Source organism: Doryrhamphus excisus, chromosome 4, assembly GCF_030265055.1.
Source record: "Doryrhamphus excisus isolate RoL2022-K1 chromosome 4, RoL_Dexc_1.0, whole genome shotgun sequence".
NCBI lineage: Eukaryota > Metazoa > Chordata > Actinopteri > Syngnathiformes > Syngnathidae > Doryrhamphus > Doryrhamphus excisus.
In genome coordinates this window covers 17,837,354-17,853,726 of record NC_080469.1, presented here as the reverse complement: position 1 = coordinate 17,853,726, position 16,373 = coordinate 17,837,354, and the positions used below count along the sequence as shown (strand labels likewise).

Here is a 16,373-nt window from a genome sequence, read left to right as displayed (position 1 = left end):
TACTTGTTTATGACTCATCAAAATTGGAAGTTGATCTATGCGGTGGATTTCAAATGAAATATGTCTTTCCCAGCTGCCTTTTCAGACTGCCGATGCGAGCCATGACCAGGGCGGCTAAATTGGTCTGATTATTGACGGTCAGATCTGGTCTGAATTCAGGCTTTAGATAATCAAGTCAGATAAGGATCTCACTGACTGGTGGGGCTGTCCTGAATCTCTAAAATTGGACCTGTGCAGGACTTTGGCGTATAGCAGCAGTAAACTGGAGTTGTTTGTGTCACAAATAATCCTTTGTCCGTTGGCCTTTTATGTTTCTGAGCCGTTTTCCAAACAGTTCAGTAATCAGCTGTTTCCTAGCCAGATTTGTGAAAACATCGCATGCGGGGTTAAATGATTAAATGCATCACGTACAGTTGTTTGTTTTCCAAACAGAACCAGCTGATTGGCATGCGTGTGTGTGTTTTGATTATTTGTTCCCCCATTATGTTTATTTACGGTGGCGAGCGTTCCTGTGCACGTTTGAGTCGAAACAACACATCAATGAGGCATTGATCGCGTCTTGCTGTTGTTGTTGCTGCAAGGTTTAATAAATCTCACGCAAATACGTCCAGCTCTTTCGCTCAAAGCAGACTGAATGTAACGATTAGATTAAGTGGCGCTGTCAATGGCGGCTGTAGGTCATCGCCCCAAGTCATCAGTGACCAGAACTATCTGTGTGATCATCGCCGTGCTGCAGCAGCACAAGCAAGTGTAACATCATTTGAGGAGGCGATAGCGACTGCCAGCATGCCACTCGCAGATAACCTTTCACAATCTCCTATCCCGTTACCAGAAAATTGGATTGCAAATCCTATGATGTCAGCAAGCCTCTTTGTTTATAGCGTCTCTTTGGACCCCGAGATTGCAGTATCATATCCCTGCAGTCTGGGAATTGTATTTTTCTGGCTGGCCACTTACCATATTTATAGACTTAATATTTATAGGTTTACATTGTTGCCACTGCACCTTTTTATTAAAACTTTTCCATCCAGAGGGTCATCTAGCCAACATGTGACCACTCAATAGCCACGTTTACATGAGGAGTTTTTCTCTTTCCGAATGGAATCTTTCTGAATGACCTTTCCGAAAGCAATGGTATACATGGAAAGGAATATTCCAATCGCGTGTCTACATGCGCCGCTATAATCAACCAGAATAGTCAATGGGGCATGCGCAGTAAAGCGTAAATACCAACATCACGTGATACTGACTTCCTCAAGTTTTTCTTTCACTTGTTGGAATAACTCCGTATTGACAGTTTTTTGTTCGTCCAGTCTTGAAATTTAGTTTGAATCAAAAACAAACTTTCCGCAGCAGTCCAGTGCCGATTGCTCGCCTCCATTTTTTTTAAATCGATGAACGTCTCGAGCTGTGTGTTTCGTCATATCTCAGCATTCACTGAAAGAACGCACCTGGGAACAGGAAAAGATCAATCTTGGTAATATTTTATAATTAAGCTCGGCACATGTTTTATATAGATGTATTTTCTTTTTAATACGTAAAACTGGACTTGTGAATGGCGTATAGAAGGGTTTAGATTCTGTTCCACAGATGGCGGTAATGCACACGAAAGCTGCTTGCCAACCGCCAATAAACAACAGAAGAAGAAAAACACCACGAAGAAGAACGCAGTTTGACAACTTTCCGTTTGAGCAGGTACAAGATACTTCAAAGGGATTGGGGAAAGGAATATTCCACCCCTGAGAATCCGATTATATATTCATTCGAATTGTCACTTTTCTTTCGGAATGAGGTGTATACAAAGGTTACATTCTTTCCGTTTGAGCAGATAACCCAAATGGCATTGGAATATTTGGGTCTATGTATACGTGGCTACTGTGGTCGTTCAATGATCAGACTGCAGTGTTTGATGTATGGATTCCTGACCATCTGCCCCTCCACATTTGTATTCTGAGCGTTTGTATGGAGCGCTTCCAGACTAATTAAAAGTGCAAGTGTTTGTGATGCCACTTACGCTGTCACAGTCTGTGCCGAATCCCAACAGCTGCCTGGCACACGGCTCCTCGTCAAGACTCAAGACCGCCATTGCTGTTAAGGCAGATGAATGTTTGTGGCTTTAAATCAGGAGTAAAATAAGAGCCGAGGGCTGAACAATGGTCAGGTTTGAAAGGAAAGAGCAACGAGAAGCGGGCTTGTCGACTGCGGGCAGGCCGTCATGGAGACAGGGTCAGGCGAGGCGGATAAAACAGACTGGATTTACTGTAAGGGGGAAAGAAAGAGTGAAACCTTAGTACCTGACACGTAGGCTGAGGCCTTTAGCCGCTGGAGCCAGAATGGCTTTTTACAAGCCTGCGGTCAGACAGAAATAAAAGGCAGCCAAGCGGCTGAATGGCATCGCACGCACGCACGCACACACACACACACACACACACAAGTCAATGGCCTCTCAGAAATCACAGTTTGGTTTTATAATGTCACAGTTATTCAACGTCTTCAACCCCTTTAATGTGGTACGACTGAACAAGCAGCATACTCTCCCTTGGGGTGGTAGTAGTAGGAGGCATGCAGCGGAAGGGGGGGCGGGGGGGCATTAGCAACAACTTTGTACGCTTTTCAAAGGTGCCACTGGCAAAATGTTCAGTGTGTGGAGTCATTATACAGATTTTATAGCCAGGTATTCTTTTGTTGCCTTTTTGGCTCTCTGTTTCCAGCAGACACTAAAATGCTTTCATTTTTTTGGTTTAATGTGAGCCGTAGAAATGTTGGTGTAAATCATCGGATGTTAAAACATTTGGCGGTGGTTACCTGAGACCCGTGCTCTACAAATATGGCCTCTTGACAGACAGTGATGGAATTGATCAGGTCATTACTGACCGGCTCTGCTATTTACTTTAAACACCAGAACAACTCCCTGCGGTCGCCATGGAGATGCTGACGGATTGTTGGCGAGAGGCAGAAACAGATTTTAAATGGTTTTATTTGGACGACCCCTTTTAAATCACTTAAGACCGTTATCTCTGAAAATGAAGCGTTGGAAATCCAACAAAGATTCGAATGTGTATTTGTAACGCTCTGTAAGCAAAGGCTAGAGGTCGTCGTCATTTTGGGATGCATAAACATGCTATGAGGCTAGTTTAGCTTATTCCTATGGTCCTGTACATCCACCAACAACACACACACACTCTCATATTTTGCTTTTCCATAACACTTTATGGTCTTCATATTTGCTGTTTACAGTATTACGTGCGTGATGGAGGTAGTTTTATGTAGGATTCTATAGGAATGTAGTGCTTCCTGACTGTAAACAAGTTGTGTGTCAATGTGTGTGTGTGTGTGTGTGTGTGTGTTGCTGCTGGTAAGTGCTTGTTTGCCATTCTACAGGCTCTCTCATTAATAAGTGAGCACTCAGCAGTAGACTTCACCTTTCCCCCTCTAATTGCTTTCTCTATGTCACATACCGTATATACACACACACAATGCACACACTGCCAATAAGCTATATATCATAAATCATCCTGAATGCACTCCTCTGTGAGAAGGTATGATATGCTGCAACGTCATCTTCGGTAGGCCGGATTAGTAAATCGTTTTTTAAAGAGTTGTTATGGAGACAATGGAGACGTATTGATTAGTACCACGTGTGCACAGACGTACACCAGGCCCTCACGGTTGCTGGAGCTGTCTGTGTGTGAGTGTGTTCGGCTTTTATCGCTTTTGACTTTTCAAAGAGCGAGAGGGTGAGTGAGATCATGGGTGGGCCCAACCCTCCAGAGATGGAGGCTCCACTTCAGAGAACACTCGCTCTTTACAATATGGACGGTTAAGGTGAAGACCGAGGACTGGATATCGCATTTTATGGTCAAATGCTCTTCGCTGTGTCGTTATTCCTTGAGTGGAATGTTGGGACTCTAATGGTTAGGTGTTTCCTGCCGATGCAATGGTGGGTTGATGCGTGGTTGGTTGGACAGATCAAAGGATGAAGAGTAGAATAGATGGTTTGATGAGTGAAGGGAGAGATTGTTGACGGGTAGGAGGAGTGTAGGGGTAATTTAGTCTGGATGGATGATGGCTGGCCTGCGGTATTGTTGGATGATGGATGGATGCTTGGATGGATGCGGTTTCTTGGCTGCATGGGAGGAATGTGTCTTTAGTGGACAGTTTTTGGAGGGATGGGTGGTTGCTGGAACGATGAATGGGTGGCTGTTGGACTGGTGAAGTGGTCAGATCAGTGGATGATTGGAATAATAGAAGGGAGGGTAGAATCAAAGGATTTGTGGTAGTTATGAATATTATTTGTTAGTGGAATCAATGGCTCGACAGAAGTAGAGAAGGGCTGGTGGAACTTGAATATTGGAATGAATGGAGGCAAGGCAGGTTGTTGGATGATGGATGGAAGGAAGATTTCTTTGGGGGGGAGGGGTATGAGGGATGAATTAATTGTTGGAATTAACGATATTGATGATGATGAGATGGGTTAGTGTTGCAGTCGATGGAAGATTTGTGGCATTCACATAAAGACTAGAATGAGGGATTTAAGTGATAGAAGGAAGTTTTTTTAAGGATGGCTATTTCGATGGGTGGTGGATCGAGGCTCAAATGAAGGACTAGTGGCTGTGGATGGAGGGTTGTTGGATGGATGACCAAGGTGGTTCATTGGATGATTGGAAAAATAGATGGAGGGAATCATTTTGGAAATCAATGAATGAGAGGAGTGAATGGATGGGATGGATGAATTAGGCAGTGGATGATTGGAATGATGGATGGATGAAGTGTTGGGATGGATGGAAGGCTGATGTACATTGTAGGATGGAGGGATTGGATGACTGTTGGGTGGTTCTGTGAATGATAGATAAAAGAAATTGAATATTTTAATGGATTGATATTATGGGGTGAATGATGGGTGGATTTATTAGATGGATGGATGGAAGTGACCATTCGATGGATGATTGGAAAAAAATTGATAAAAGGAAGAAATGCTTTTCTAATGGGTGATACTGCTGGGTCGTTGGATGGATGACCTAGGTGGTTCAATGGATGACTGGAAAAGTAGATGGCGGGATAGAGGGAATCATTTTGGAACTCAATGAATGAATGAGAGGAATGGATGGATGGGGTGGATGAATTAGGCAGTGGATGATTGGAATGATGAATGGATGAAGTGTTGGGATAGAAGGAAGGCTGATGTATAGATGCATGTATGGTTAGATGTGGCACCAAGGCAGCTACTTCTTGTCATCTCATGAGCTGTTTGCTCCCACGGCTCCCCTCAGCGTGATTCACTCTCTCCAACACTTCATACTTATTTTCACATCAGCCTCTGTAGAGCCTACAGCCATTAATTGCCTCCCAGATGGGGGAGCATCAGGGAAGGTGTGGCTGGGGGTGTAGAACGTTCCCTGTAGAAGACGAAGAAGAAGAAGAAGAAGAAGAAGAGCAGGCGAGGCTGGGCATAGCTCTCCCTGGACACAATTGCAAGTGGCACAATTGCTCTCACACATCGCTGCCCACATCCATCTTTGGAATAATCTGTTCAGTTCACCGCTGACTTGACTGAGTCCCTGATGGTGTTCGTCATCAGAAGGAAATAGCTTGTTGCCTTCAGGTCTATCTAGGAAATAACACAATCACACCTTTGCTGGCTGCGGTTGAGATATATTTGAGTTGTTTTTAGCAGCAGCATTTTGTCTACTTACTCCCACAGCTTTATGAAACACTTTTATTGCTTTCTTCTTTTTCATTCCTCCTATTCTCACCACTTTTCTCCCCCGTTTTTGTAATATTTCCTCTTTGGAACGGATGCGCTCAGTTTAGCATATTTATTTAATTACCGCATCAGCTCACTTTTATTATTTTCATGCTTCTTGCCTTTGAAGCATTCCTTTAATTGACTGATATCGATGTGTTCTCTCCCAGTGTTGTGCGGAAAATGAAAAACTTCCAGGAAATGCATTTGCAAGAGACTGCAGAAATGTAATAAGCATCATTCTGATGACTTCAGTCATTCGTTGCTTCGGAAGACAAAGCCATTGGGCTGACGTGCGCATTATATTGCATATTTTTAAGATGCTTTAATATAATTAATTGTTTCTGTGTGTACAGGTGACATCGGAACAACTTGTGCTGCTTTTGGAGCTTCTTTTAGAAGAAACGGAGCTGAGCGTGTGCACGTTGTGCACTCTGGCTCTCGCCTACGACTTGCAGAATCAAGATGCTGAGGCAAGACACACACACACAGACACACACAAGCACCCACTGCAAAAACACTAGCCAAAGATCCTCATATTATAGGAGCGTGCTGCTTTTTAGTCAAAGATCCTTTATAGTAGTGGGTTGGGTCGGGACCTAAAAGTGTGTCGCGTCTTTGCCTGGGGAAAAAAAAAATACTTTATGACGCAGTGTCAGTGAATGCACCTCACTCTGCACTATTTGCTTGCTACGCCACTGCGAGGTGCATGCCATGTTTCTGACAGGAATGACACCGAGTGGAAACAGTTGCAGATATCTGCTATGAGACGTTTGAGTTGAAAAGTCCCTCCAATTTGGGTCACCACTTGCTAGTGAGGAGTGATGGTGGGTCCAGTTGAGAAGCACAGCTCTATGGGATAGGAGTGCTCTGCTGTTTGCCGTATTTGGCCCACCAGCCACTGGCTGAATAGTCCTGTGTTAGAATAACGACCCCCCCCCCCCCCCCCCCCCCACACACACACACACACACACAGCGCTAAGTAATGTGTATTAAATTCCCCCGTAATAGCAACTCTCCTCTTTACGGCCGCCATTACTGAGTAAAACCACACACAAGTACGCACATTATGTTTTTTTTAAAGTGCTACACAAAGTTCCTTAATGGTACTATTAAAAATGTGTGTGTGTGCTCTTTGCTGTACTCCAGACACTCACTGGCCACATCGTCAGGTACCCTTGCACCATCAAATGAGAGGAGCGTGTTTATTATTGGGATCTGCATCGGTCTGTCCCCCGTCTCCTACCTCAGCGAAATACGTTTCTTAAGGTCCTGTAGGCTTTTAAGGTCCCCTGTTGTCGACCCACTTTTTGTTTGGCCTCAGGTTTAGGTGAACTTCCCGGCACACAAGGGAGATTATACTCTACAGTTTCCAGGAAAAAAAAAACCTTGAGTGTGTACTAAAAATACAACAGGGCCATTATGCACATAGCCCTGCATGGAAAAACACACACACCGTTCTCAAGGCAATGGACAAAGTTCCTATACAGAGTTCATCTTACACGTCTCACATTCTCCAATTATTACTTCATTTGTACAATTTACTTCATCAGGATGCCTATAATTAGCCATTTGGGGTACGTTAGCGTTGTTGCTTGCCTACTTAGCCTTCTTTATTACATTTTGGAGCCTCAAAAGGTCATACAATTTGGAATTTGGCATTTTAGTATACAAATATGCCCCCTACCATACGGGAGGCATCATTTTAGTCAACATGATGGTGGAATGTTGTGTTATTTTACATCATTGGTTGTTTCATGTCAGTGGCAGGTTCTATTGTCTATGTAGACGTCGACTGCATGAACATTCATTCATTCATTTTCCACCGCGAGGGTGCTGGAGCCTATCCCAGCTGTCTTCGGGCGAGAGGCAGGGTACACCCTGAACTGGTGGCCAGTCAATCATAGGGCACATATAGACAAACAACCATTCACACTCACATTCATACCTATGGACAATTTGGAGTCGCCAATTAACCTAGCATGTTTTTGGAATGTGGGAGGAAACCGGAGTACCTGGAGAAAACCAGGTACATGCACAGGGAGATGGCCGAGGATGGAATTGAACTTGTGTCTCCTAGCTGTGAGGCCTGCGTGCTAAGCACTCACTGCATGAACATATTAGTGTTTAATGTGGTCCATGTCTGTCATAGCTGATCCCTTCAACAAACATTCAGCATCTGTTTTAGTGCTGAAGCACATAAGTGATGCCTGTTGAGGGTGGTGTGCAAAACCGTTTTCTGTGTGTGCGTGTGTCAAATCGGAAATATGCGACTGGCTGGTGGGTGACTCGGCATATGTGTACGAGGATGTGTGTGCACACGTGCAGTATGAGGGCCACTGTGTCAAATCTATCCGAGATAAAAATCGATGCAAGTTTGGGCCCATGTCAAGTACACTCGTAGTGTGAGGGGGTTGGGGGGAGGCAGTAATAAATGGAGGAATGTCGCCGTCAAAGCGTGAGGGGCCCTCAGAGAGGAGAGTAGAGGAGCACTACTACCAGCATGCAGCTGCTCTGCCTCAGGACTCTCCCCAGGAATGTAACCCAGTCAAGGCAACAGCTGCCGGGGGCCGTCACGCAGACTCACCGCATCATGACCACCACTACACGCCGTGCGCGTGGCCCATCTCCAAATACCTGGGACAAAATAGTGCATGTGACTCCGCCGCACACTGTCTGTCACCATAGCAACAGAACACCTGTTTATTCCTAGAATCAACTATGAACGTAATTTGAACATGTTGCGTTTTGGGGCTGCCCGGCGGTCGAGTAGTTTGCCTCACAGCGAGGAGACCAGGTTTCAATTCCACCCTCGGCCATCTCTGTGTGGAGTTGTTCTCCCCGTGCATGCGTGGGTTTTCTCCGGGTACTCCGGTTTCCTCCCACATTCCAAAAACATGCTAGGCTAATTGGCGACTCCAAATTGTTCATAGGTATGAATGTGAGTGTGAATGGTTGTTTGTCTATATGTGTCCTGTGATTGGCTGGTGACCAGTCCAGGGTGTACCCTGCCTCTCGGCCAAAGACAGCTGGGATAGGCTCCAGCACCCCTGTGACCCTCGTGAGGATAAGCGGTAGAAGATGAATGAATGAATGTTGTGTTTTTCCTGCATAGATTCAATATCACTCCAGTTTCATTCCATCTGACATTATTGTTGCCAGATTGTTTTTTTGCTACATATTGTGTACACCTTTATATTTTTGGGGTGCATTGTCTACAGAAGCAAATGACGATCTACCTCTGCATGCGCTTTAAAATATCAGTGTCAGTCCACACCGCTCTTACAACATTAGTTCTGTTGCTGCTGTGTACTTGTTGATAAATGGCCGCAAGCTTCCAAAACAGTATACGTCCTCCAAAGCCAAGCGAGTAGTTCAAAGGTCCACGCCTCCTCTCATCAAACATCAAACCATCAGCGTCACATTGATTCAATCAAGCCTCTTCCCTCCCGAGGAGCAGCATCCTCACAATCAGGTGGACGGCCGACCTTGAGAAGGTCACACGCTTACCTAGCCTGTAAGAACGTCACGTCTGGACTGCAGCAGGTCAGGACCGAAGCCAAAATACACTCTCACGCCTTCATCCGGCACAGATGAGCCGTCAGCTTCGTTTAAAGTGCTCTCATGGCCGGCTGCCAAGCTGTGGAGCTGCACAGCATCGGCTCGCTCACTGGAACTTCACAGGGCCCAGATCTGTGTTTTTAAAGTTCTGGTTCCACACCTGAAGAAACCAGGACTTGTATTAAGGCCAGGCTCCCGTAATGGCGTGTTAGACATGAATTCTAATGAAGCCTATCCCAAAGGTTCGTGTGTTTTATAAGGGCTTGATCAACAGGCCACAATTTTTGCCTGTGAAGCCAGTTTCAGTGGCAAATGTACGACGTGCGTCTACCATGGATAGACGCGTTAAAAACTCACCACAACCAATGCTCTAAAACAAACGTCCATTTCACGATCATTTTGCTTCTGCTATATCCTACACTTTTTCAGTGCTTTGGTTCCGGTTTTCCACAACAAATGCTCTGATAAAACATCCCACTGTTCTCAAATATCGTAATTTTTATTTACTACACAAAATAAGATGGAAAAAAATGAAGACAATCAATCAATCAATCAATCAATCAGTAATAAATTAAAATAATAATAAAACAGCAAATAAGAAAAACTTAAAAAACCACATATAGTTGGTGCTTGGAGAAATTAGCAAGTTAGCATCGTTACATCTGGGAGATGTGTCGTAACTTGCAAAATCGCGTCAATTGTGCACACAGTTTTAAGCTGTCATTTCTGGGTACATGATACCATACAGCATCCATATGAAACATTAAACCAGGGGTTCCAAAACTTTACCAACTCAGGGCCCACTTGAAAAAAAAAATGTCTGCGGCCCACCTTTGTCCTATAAACAGTACATAGACGAAATGCTGCGTTCTCAGAGCACTTAACTTATTATTATATTATATTATTATTATATTGTAAGATTCAGGATTGAAATGAAAGCGGGGGGATAAAGGAAGCCCAAACCTTTTATCAAATTAATTCTCATGCTTTTCATAACTGCATTCAAGACTGGCATGATGACCAGAGTTACGTTCCAATCATAAACTGTATAAGGTTCCCAAAATATTGTGACAGGTCAACAACACTCAATAGGTTATTACTTAGGCCTATAAATATTTGTTTTTAATCGTGCAATAAATATTTTACAATAAAAATAATTTTATATTATTATATATAATATAATATATAATAATATTTGCAAAAATGAATTATTTTTTTAATGACCTCTCATGGCCCACCTGCGGTACCACCACGGCCCACCATGGGGCCGCGGCCCACACTTTGGGAATCACTGCATTAAACTTTCATGTCAAGGTGGGGGCCTCAAACTAGCGGGCATATCAAACTTGTTGTAGCATGTGTACGTAGCAATGCCGTGCAGTTTGATAACTTAGCTTAAAACACGTAAAGAGCAAAAACTCTCAGTAGTATGCTTTTATGCCATTGGTTCTTATGTGCTTATCGCGAGCAAAGTAGTGTAGTATAAAATGAACGTTGATCCAAATACTGTGTTATATTAGTAGATATTGTTCTACTTTGACATTTCTATCTTTTAGTATGAGCTCCTGTTTTATTATACATTGTTGCTCTCAGGTGCGCCATCGCTGGTGTGAGCTGGTGGTCAAACAAGGACATGCTCAGGCCTACGGTGATGTAGAACACTTCCTGCTTCACGATCAAGTAAATACACAGCATTTACTACTCGTCCGTTCTCCATAACACGTCATTAAGTGTGTATGTGTTCCAGGCCATGGGTGTGTATCTGTACGGCGAGCTGATGGTCCAGGAGAACGCCGAGCAGCAGGCGCTGGCTCGGCGCTGCCTCTCATTGGTCAGTGAGGAAATGGACCAATCGGCGCGCAGGGTGGTGGAGGAGATGGTGCTATGAGAGCTACAGGTGACTTTTAACCTCTATGACCTTGGTGCTCTATGCTCAGCTTGCTTTGGTTTTGAGAGTTATGTGAATGTTTTGAGCTTCTAATTCCATGCCAGTGTTGGAGTGCTCTTGTTGGATTATGGGATGCCATTTAAGTTGTTTAATTATCACTGCCAGTAGTCTTATCTGCAAGACACATCCACTCAGGGGTCACTTGTCTACCTACTCTGGCATTCCTTGCTGGACCGACTGTGTGTGTGTGTGTGTGTTCACATATTTGTAGGCTCAGGATGGGGCCTTTTCTGCGGTTTCACAGCAGCGCCGTCGGGATGTGTTTATCAGAGAAGGAATTTGGGAATGCGCTCGTCAAACAAGAGAAAAAGAGGCAGAGTAGGTCAGCAAGTGTTTTTGTGTGTGGATGGTCAAAAGCAGATATAAAGTATTTTTAAAACCCATTTTAAATGTGTTTACATGGATAACTTTATCACGGTGACACCAAGTTGGGTTTAGATTTTGGCGTTGTTTTGGAGGTAGGGTTCATGTTTCGGTTAGGGTTGACATTAATGTCTTACTTGGGGCAGGTGTTAGTTTTCCCAAGGGTCTGCATGAGAAAGAAAATATCGGTTGTAAAATGGGGGGTGGGGGGTGGGGGGGCAGCCAACAGGTTAAGTAAATTAAGTTTCATATCATTTCTATCGCTTCATAAAACGTTTCGACAAGATGCTGGTGAGACTAAATGTGATGATTAAGCTTTGTAAAAAATATTTCTTCAATCTAAATGTTTAACCTGAGGATGTTGAGCTGAGGAGGGAGCAAAGCAAAGCACAGATTCGATCCCGTTTGTTAGTAGAGTGTGAGGAGCAGCGTTAGCATGTGTTAAAGCCTTAAGCGTGCTTTATGCTTCTGCGTCAAGGATCACAAAGCTCACTTCCCCCTCCTCCAAACTCTCTCCAGTAGCTTGACGTGCACCTCCAAGAAAATCTAAACTAAAAACCATAAAGATCTGTGATTGGTGGTACATCAGATTTTGGATTCACATTGACAATAAAGGTGACTGTGGAAGCTAACAAGCTGCTGTAAGTGGTTAAAGTGGTTAATCCATGCATGAATAAAATGTATTGACATTTTATTTTATAAGTTCCAATCTAATATGAACCAATCAGGTTTGGTTTAGTTGGGTTGGTTAGTTGGGAATATATTTTCCAGACTTTCGCAGTCGACATCTTTCGTGGTACAGGAGTTCGAGGAGTAGCAGTTAGTTGGCAATATATTTTCCGGACTCTCTCAGTCGACATTTTCCATGGTATAGGAGTTCGAGGAATAGCAGTTAGTTGGGAATATATTTTCCGGACTTTTCTCAGTTGACATTTTCCATGGTACAGGAGTTCGAGGAGTCGGAGATACTGGCACACAAGCCTAGAGCGCCCCCTCCAGGCTGTCAGTGTGATAACAAACATATAGAAATATAAGTCCCTCCGGAGTACAAGTGGCAGGACCAGCCAAACCATGACTTATAATAATGGGAAATACGGTACATTTATGGGACTGAACTGGGGTTTTAGTGTTAGTTTTGTACCTCAGCATATCTTTCAGCTATGTACTATCTCCAGTGTATATTAATACGTCACATAGTGTATGTAGGATGTCTTAATAATGAAAAAACTATTTTTATTTACCTATTGTGTGTGCTCTAGCATCCTTTTTTAGGTCACGACCAGGCATCGTCCCAAGACGGGTTTTATCTTGGCACACACACTCACTAATAGACAGCCTGATGCGTTGGGCCAAGATGTGAAAGGCTTTCTTTTCGACATCTGCCTGTAGCCTGATAACGGTCTATTTTGTGCTCGGTCGTCATCATGCTACATGCACGGGACTGATGACTGCTTTGTAATTCAAATGTAAAGTATAGTAGAGCTTTAAAAGTCAAGTATCCGGTTATTTAGGATGGTATTGATACAAGTAGAGGCCTTTAGAACAAACATTCCATGAAGTAAACCAATTAAAATGACGGATGAGCCTTGCTGAGCTGTGTACGTTTTACTTCGAAATCTACTCGTCCTCTTTGTGCTTGCAAACAACATGTCACTCCCTAAAAAGCACTTTATTCCAAAGAGCAAAAACGGGCGGTCTCCCCAGTCAAGTACATGCCTTTGGAATCCCTCCTGATCCTCTTAATGAGGGGGCATATCGCCGGGTTAGCCGAGTGTGGCTGATAGAAGGAAAGTGTCGAAGAGAGAAGGAGACGCAAGAAGAGGAATTTAAAGTTAGGAGGGTAGAAGATTGTTGTTGTTTTGTTGACGACTGTCCGGGCTGTGAGGGTTCCTGGCGTGCTGATTTGTGACTTATGATAAAAATCACATTGCCAGGGATTACCACATAGCCCTGACCCAGCTGCCGGCTGCCATGGTAACCAACAACAGCACACACACAAGCCAAACCGAAGAAGACATGATTATGTAGGAGTGCACTCTTGTGTGTGAGATGGGGCACAGCAGAGAAAGAAAACCATGATGAGAGGAATCGGGGGGGGGGGGTCTTCATGCATATGTGTGTGTGTGTGTGTGTTAATCAGTGGCCCGCCACCAGGTTGTGTGTTCTGTCTCCATCCAGGCACAGAGCTTAGCTGATTGGTGAACAGTGATTGATTTCCTCTTTGTTCACAGTGGCTAAGTTCTGCACCTGAGGAGAGCATTGTCCACACTCACATGGAAAATAGAACTCTTACTAAGTGCTGTTGTCGTGTTTGGAAAAACGTAGCGCAAACGCTTAGATGCTACGAAAGCCACCTGGTGCGTGGTCTAATGGTCTGAATTCACGTTCTTAAATGCGCCACAAGAAGGCAGTCGCTACTGTACATTGGAAATATCATCAGCGGTCAGCTTTGTCTACCTCTACATGCGCTTTAAATGTCGGGTGTTGGTGTGAAACTCATGCGTGTTACACTGTTTACCGTCATCCCATCGGTGGTATTAATGCTGGTTGAGCGGTTTGCCCCTCACTTGTTATTACAACATTGGTTCTGTTGCTGCTGATTTGTACAATATAGTATAGTATACCAGTGATTCCCAAAGTGTGGGCTGCGGTGGTACTGCAATTGGGCCATGAGAGGTCATTAAAAATAGGATTCATTTTTGCAAATATTATTTTAAAAATTATTTTTATTGTAAAATATTAATTTGCACGATTTAAAAAAATATTTATAGGCCTAAGTAATAACCTATTGGATGTTATTGACCTGTCACAATATTTTAGGAACCTTCTACAGTTTATGATTGGAACGTAGCTCTCTGGTCAGCACGCCAGTCTTGAATGCAGTTATGAAAAGTATGAGAATTAATTAGATTAAAAGTTTGGGCTTCCTTTATCCCCCTGCTTTCATGTCAAGCCTTAATCTTATTGTTGTTATTATTATTATCATAAGTTAAGTGCTCTGAGAACGCAGCATTTCGTCTATGTACTGTTTATAGGACAAAGGTGGGCTGCGGACATTTTTTAGATTTTCAAGTGGGCCCGGAGTTGGTAAAGTTTGGGAACGCCTGCAGTATACTGTATATAAACAGCCTGCTACCAATTGATATTTAATTTTTCGGTTCCAGCTATACTTGGCAGTCCTTGTTGTACCCACACATAGTAGAATATAATTGTAGTAGTACAATTGTCCAAAAAAAGACAAACTGATGCCGGGGTTTGTCCTGAGACATCAATTTAGTGCATATATAGTGTACATTAAACTATTATGCTTATGGCAATCCATCTTTAAGAGAGATTCTAAATGGGATTGGGGGGTGTCGTCTCAATGAGGACGGATATGTGAATTAGAAATGAGGTCCATGTTCGGGGTGTCACTGATCCACCTATATTTAGGGCCTAGAGTAATGACCATCAAAGGTCCATAAAAAGAGGGAGGCCATATACTGTACATTAGACGTGATTGATGATACTCTAATGGTGTCCGCCTCATCAAGAGACAACATGGCGGAAAGGATTCACCATCTCGTCATCACGCAATCACATTCTGAAAGACAAAAATATACATCTTGATGGAGTTTTTATGTTTTCAGTTTGTCCCAACTTGATTCAGCTGTCTATTGAAAACCAAAATATATAGAGTGGAGAAAAAGAACAGGCAGGAAGATTAGGACTCTGCCTCCTGTGCCTACTGAGCTGATAATCAGTCCTACACAACCACTGGCTCAGTTCAGCAGGAACAGGAGTCCAGTCCACTCGGCAACTATCATGTGACCGCAGCAACCATATCGGGATTGGGTTTTTGTATTTGATGCATGATACAAATATCATACAGTCAGTATATTTAATACACTATTTTATCAAAAATCATCCGCAGTCATCAACTGCCAGAATAAAATGAATTTGGCACATCATTTCTTGGTAAAGCTCTTTATGATTGATGTTATGAATACCTTCATCTGTCAACATTATTATGTTTTAGCATAATTTGATGACATTATATAAGTTGTTCTAGATCTTGCCATGTGACTTTTTTGAACCACAGACTAGAACATTCTTATGAGTTGCAGAAGTTGTGACTATTATTCATCATGTGTCCAGCAGAGGTCGCCTATATATATACGTATATACATATATACATACATAAGCATATATATATACATACATATGCATACACATATATATACATACATATACACATACATATATACACACACACATATATATACAAACATACATATATATATACATACATACATATACATATATACACATACATATATATATACATACATACATACATATATATACATACATATACACATACATATATATATACACATACATATATATACATATATATATACATACATATATACATACATATATACACATACATATATATACATATATATACATACATATATACATACATATATACATATACATATATACGTATATATATATACATATATACATATATATACATATATACACACACATATATATACATATATATGTATATATGTATGTACATACATACATATATACAGTGAAGAAAATAAGTATTTGAACACCCTGCTATTTTGCTATTTCTCCCACTTAGAAATCATGGAGGGGTCTGAAATTTTCATCGTAGGTGCATGTCCACTGTGAGAGAGATAAACTAAAAAGAAAAATCCAGAAATCACAATGCATGATTTTTTTAACAATTTATTTGTG

The 16,373-nt window shown here is 42.6% G+C and overlaps 1 protein-coding gene across 2 annotated transcripts in view; it reads left to right on the top strand.

Moving 5' to 3' along the window:
• The window catches only part of aopep (aminopeptidase O (putative)), an 80,964-nt gene that overhangs the window by 61,548 nt on the left and 3,043 nt on the right, over positions 1-16,373 (top strand). Inside the window, exons 14-16 of one of the 2 annotated variants that reach the window (XM_058069790.1) lie at positions 6,100-6,216; positions 10,898-10,984; positions 11,052-11,201. In XM_058069790.1, the coding sequence (XP_057925773.1) occupies positions 6,100-6,216; positions 10,898-10,984; positions 11,052-11,192 (345 nt within the window). In that variant the 3' untranslated portion in view covers positions 11,193-11,201. The remainder of the gene's footprint in view (positions 1-6,099; positions 6,217-10,897; positions 10,985-11,051; positions 11,202-16,373) is intronic. The other variant, XM_058069791.1, reaches the window with a different exon arrangement.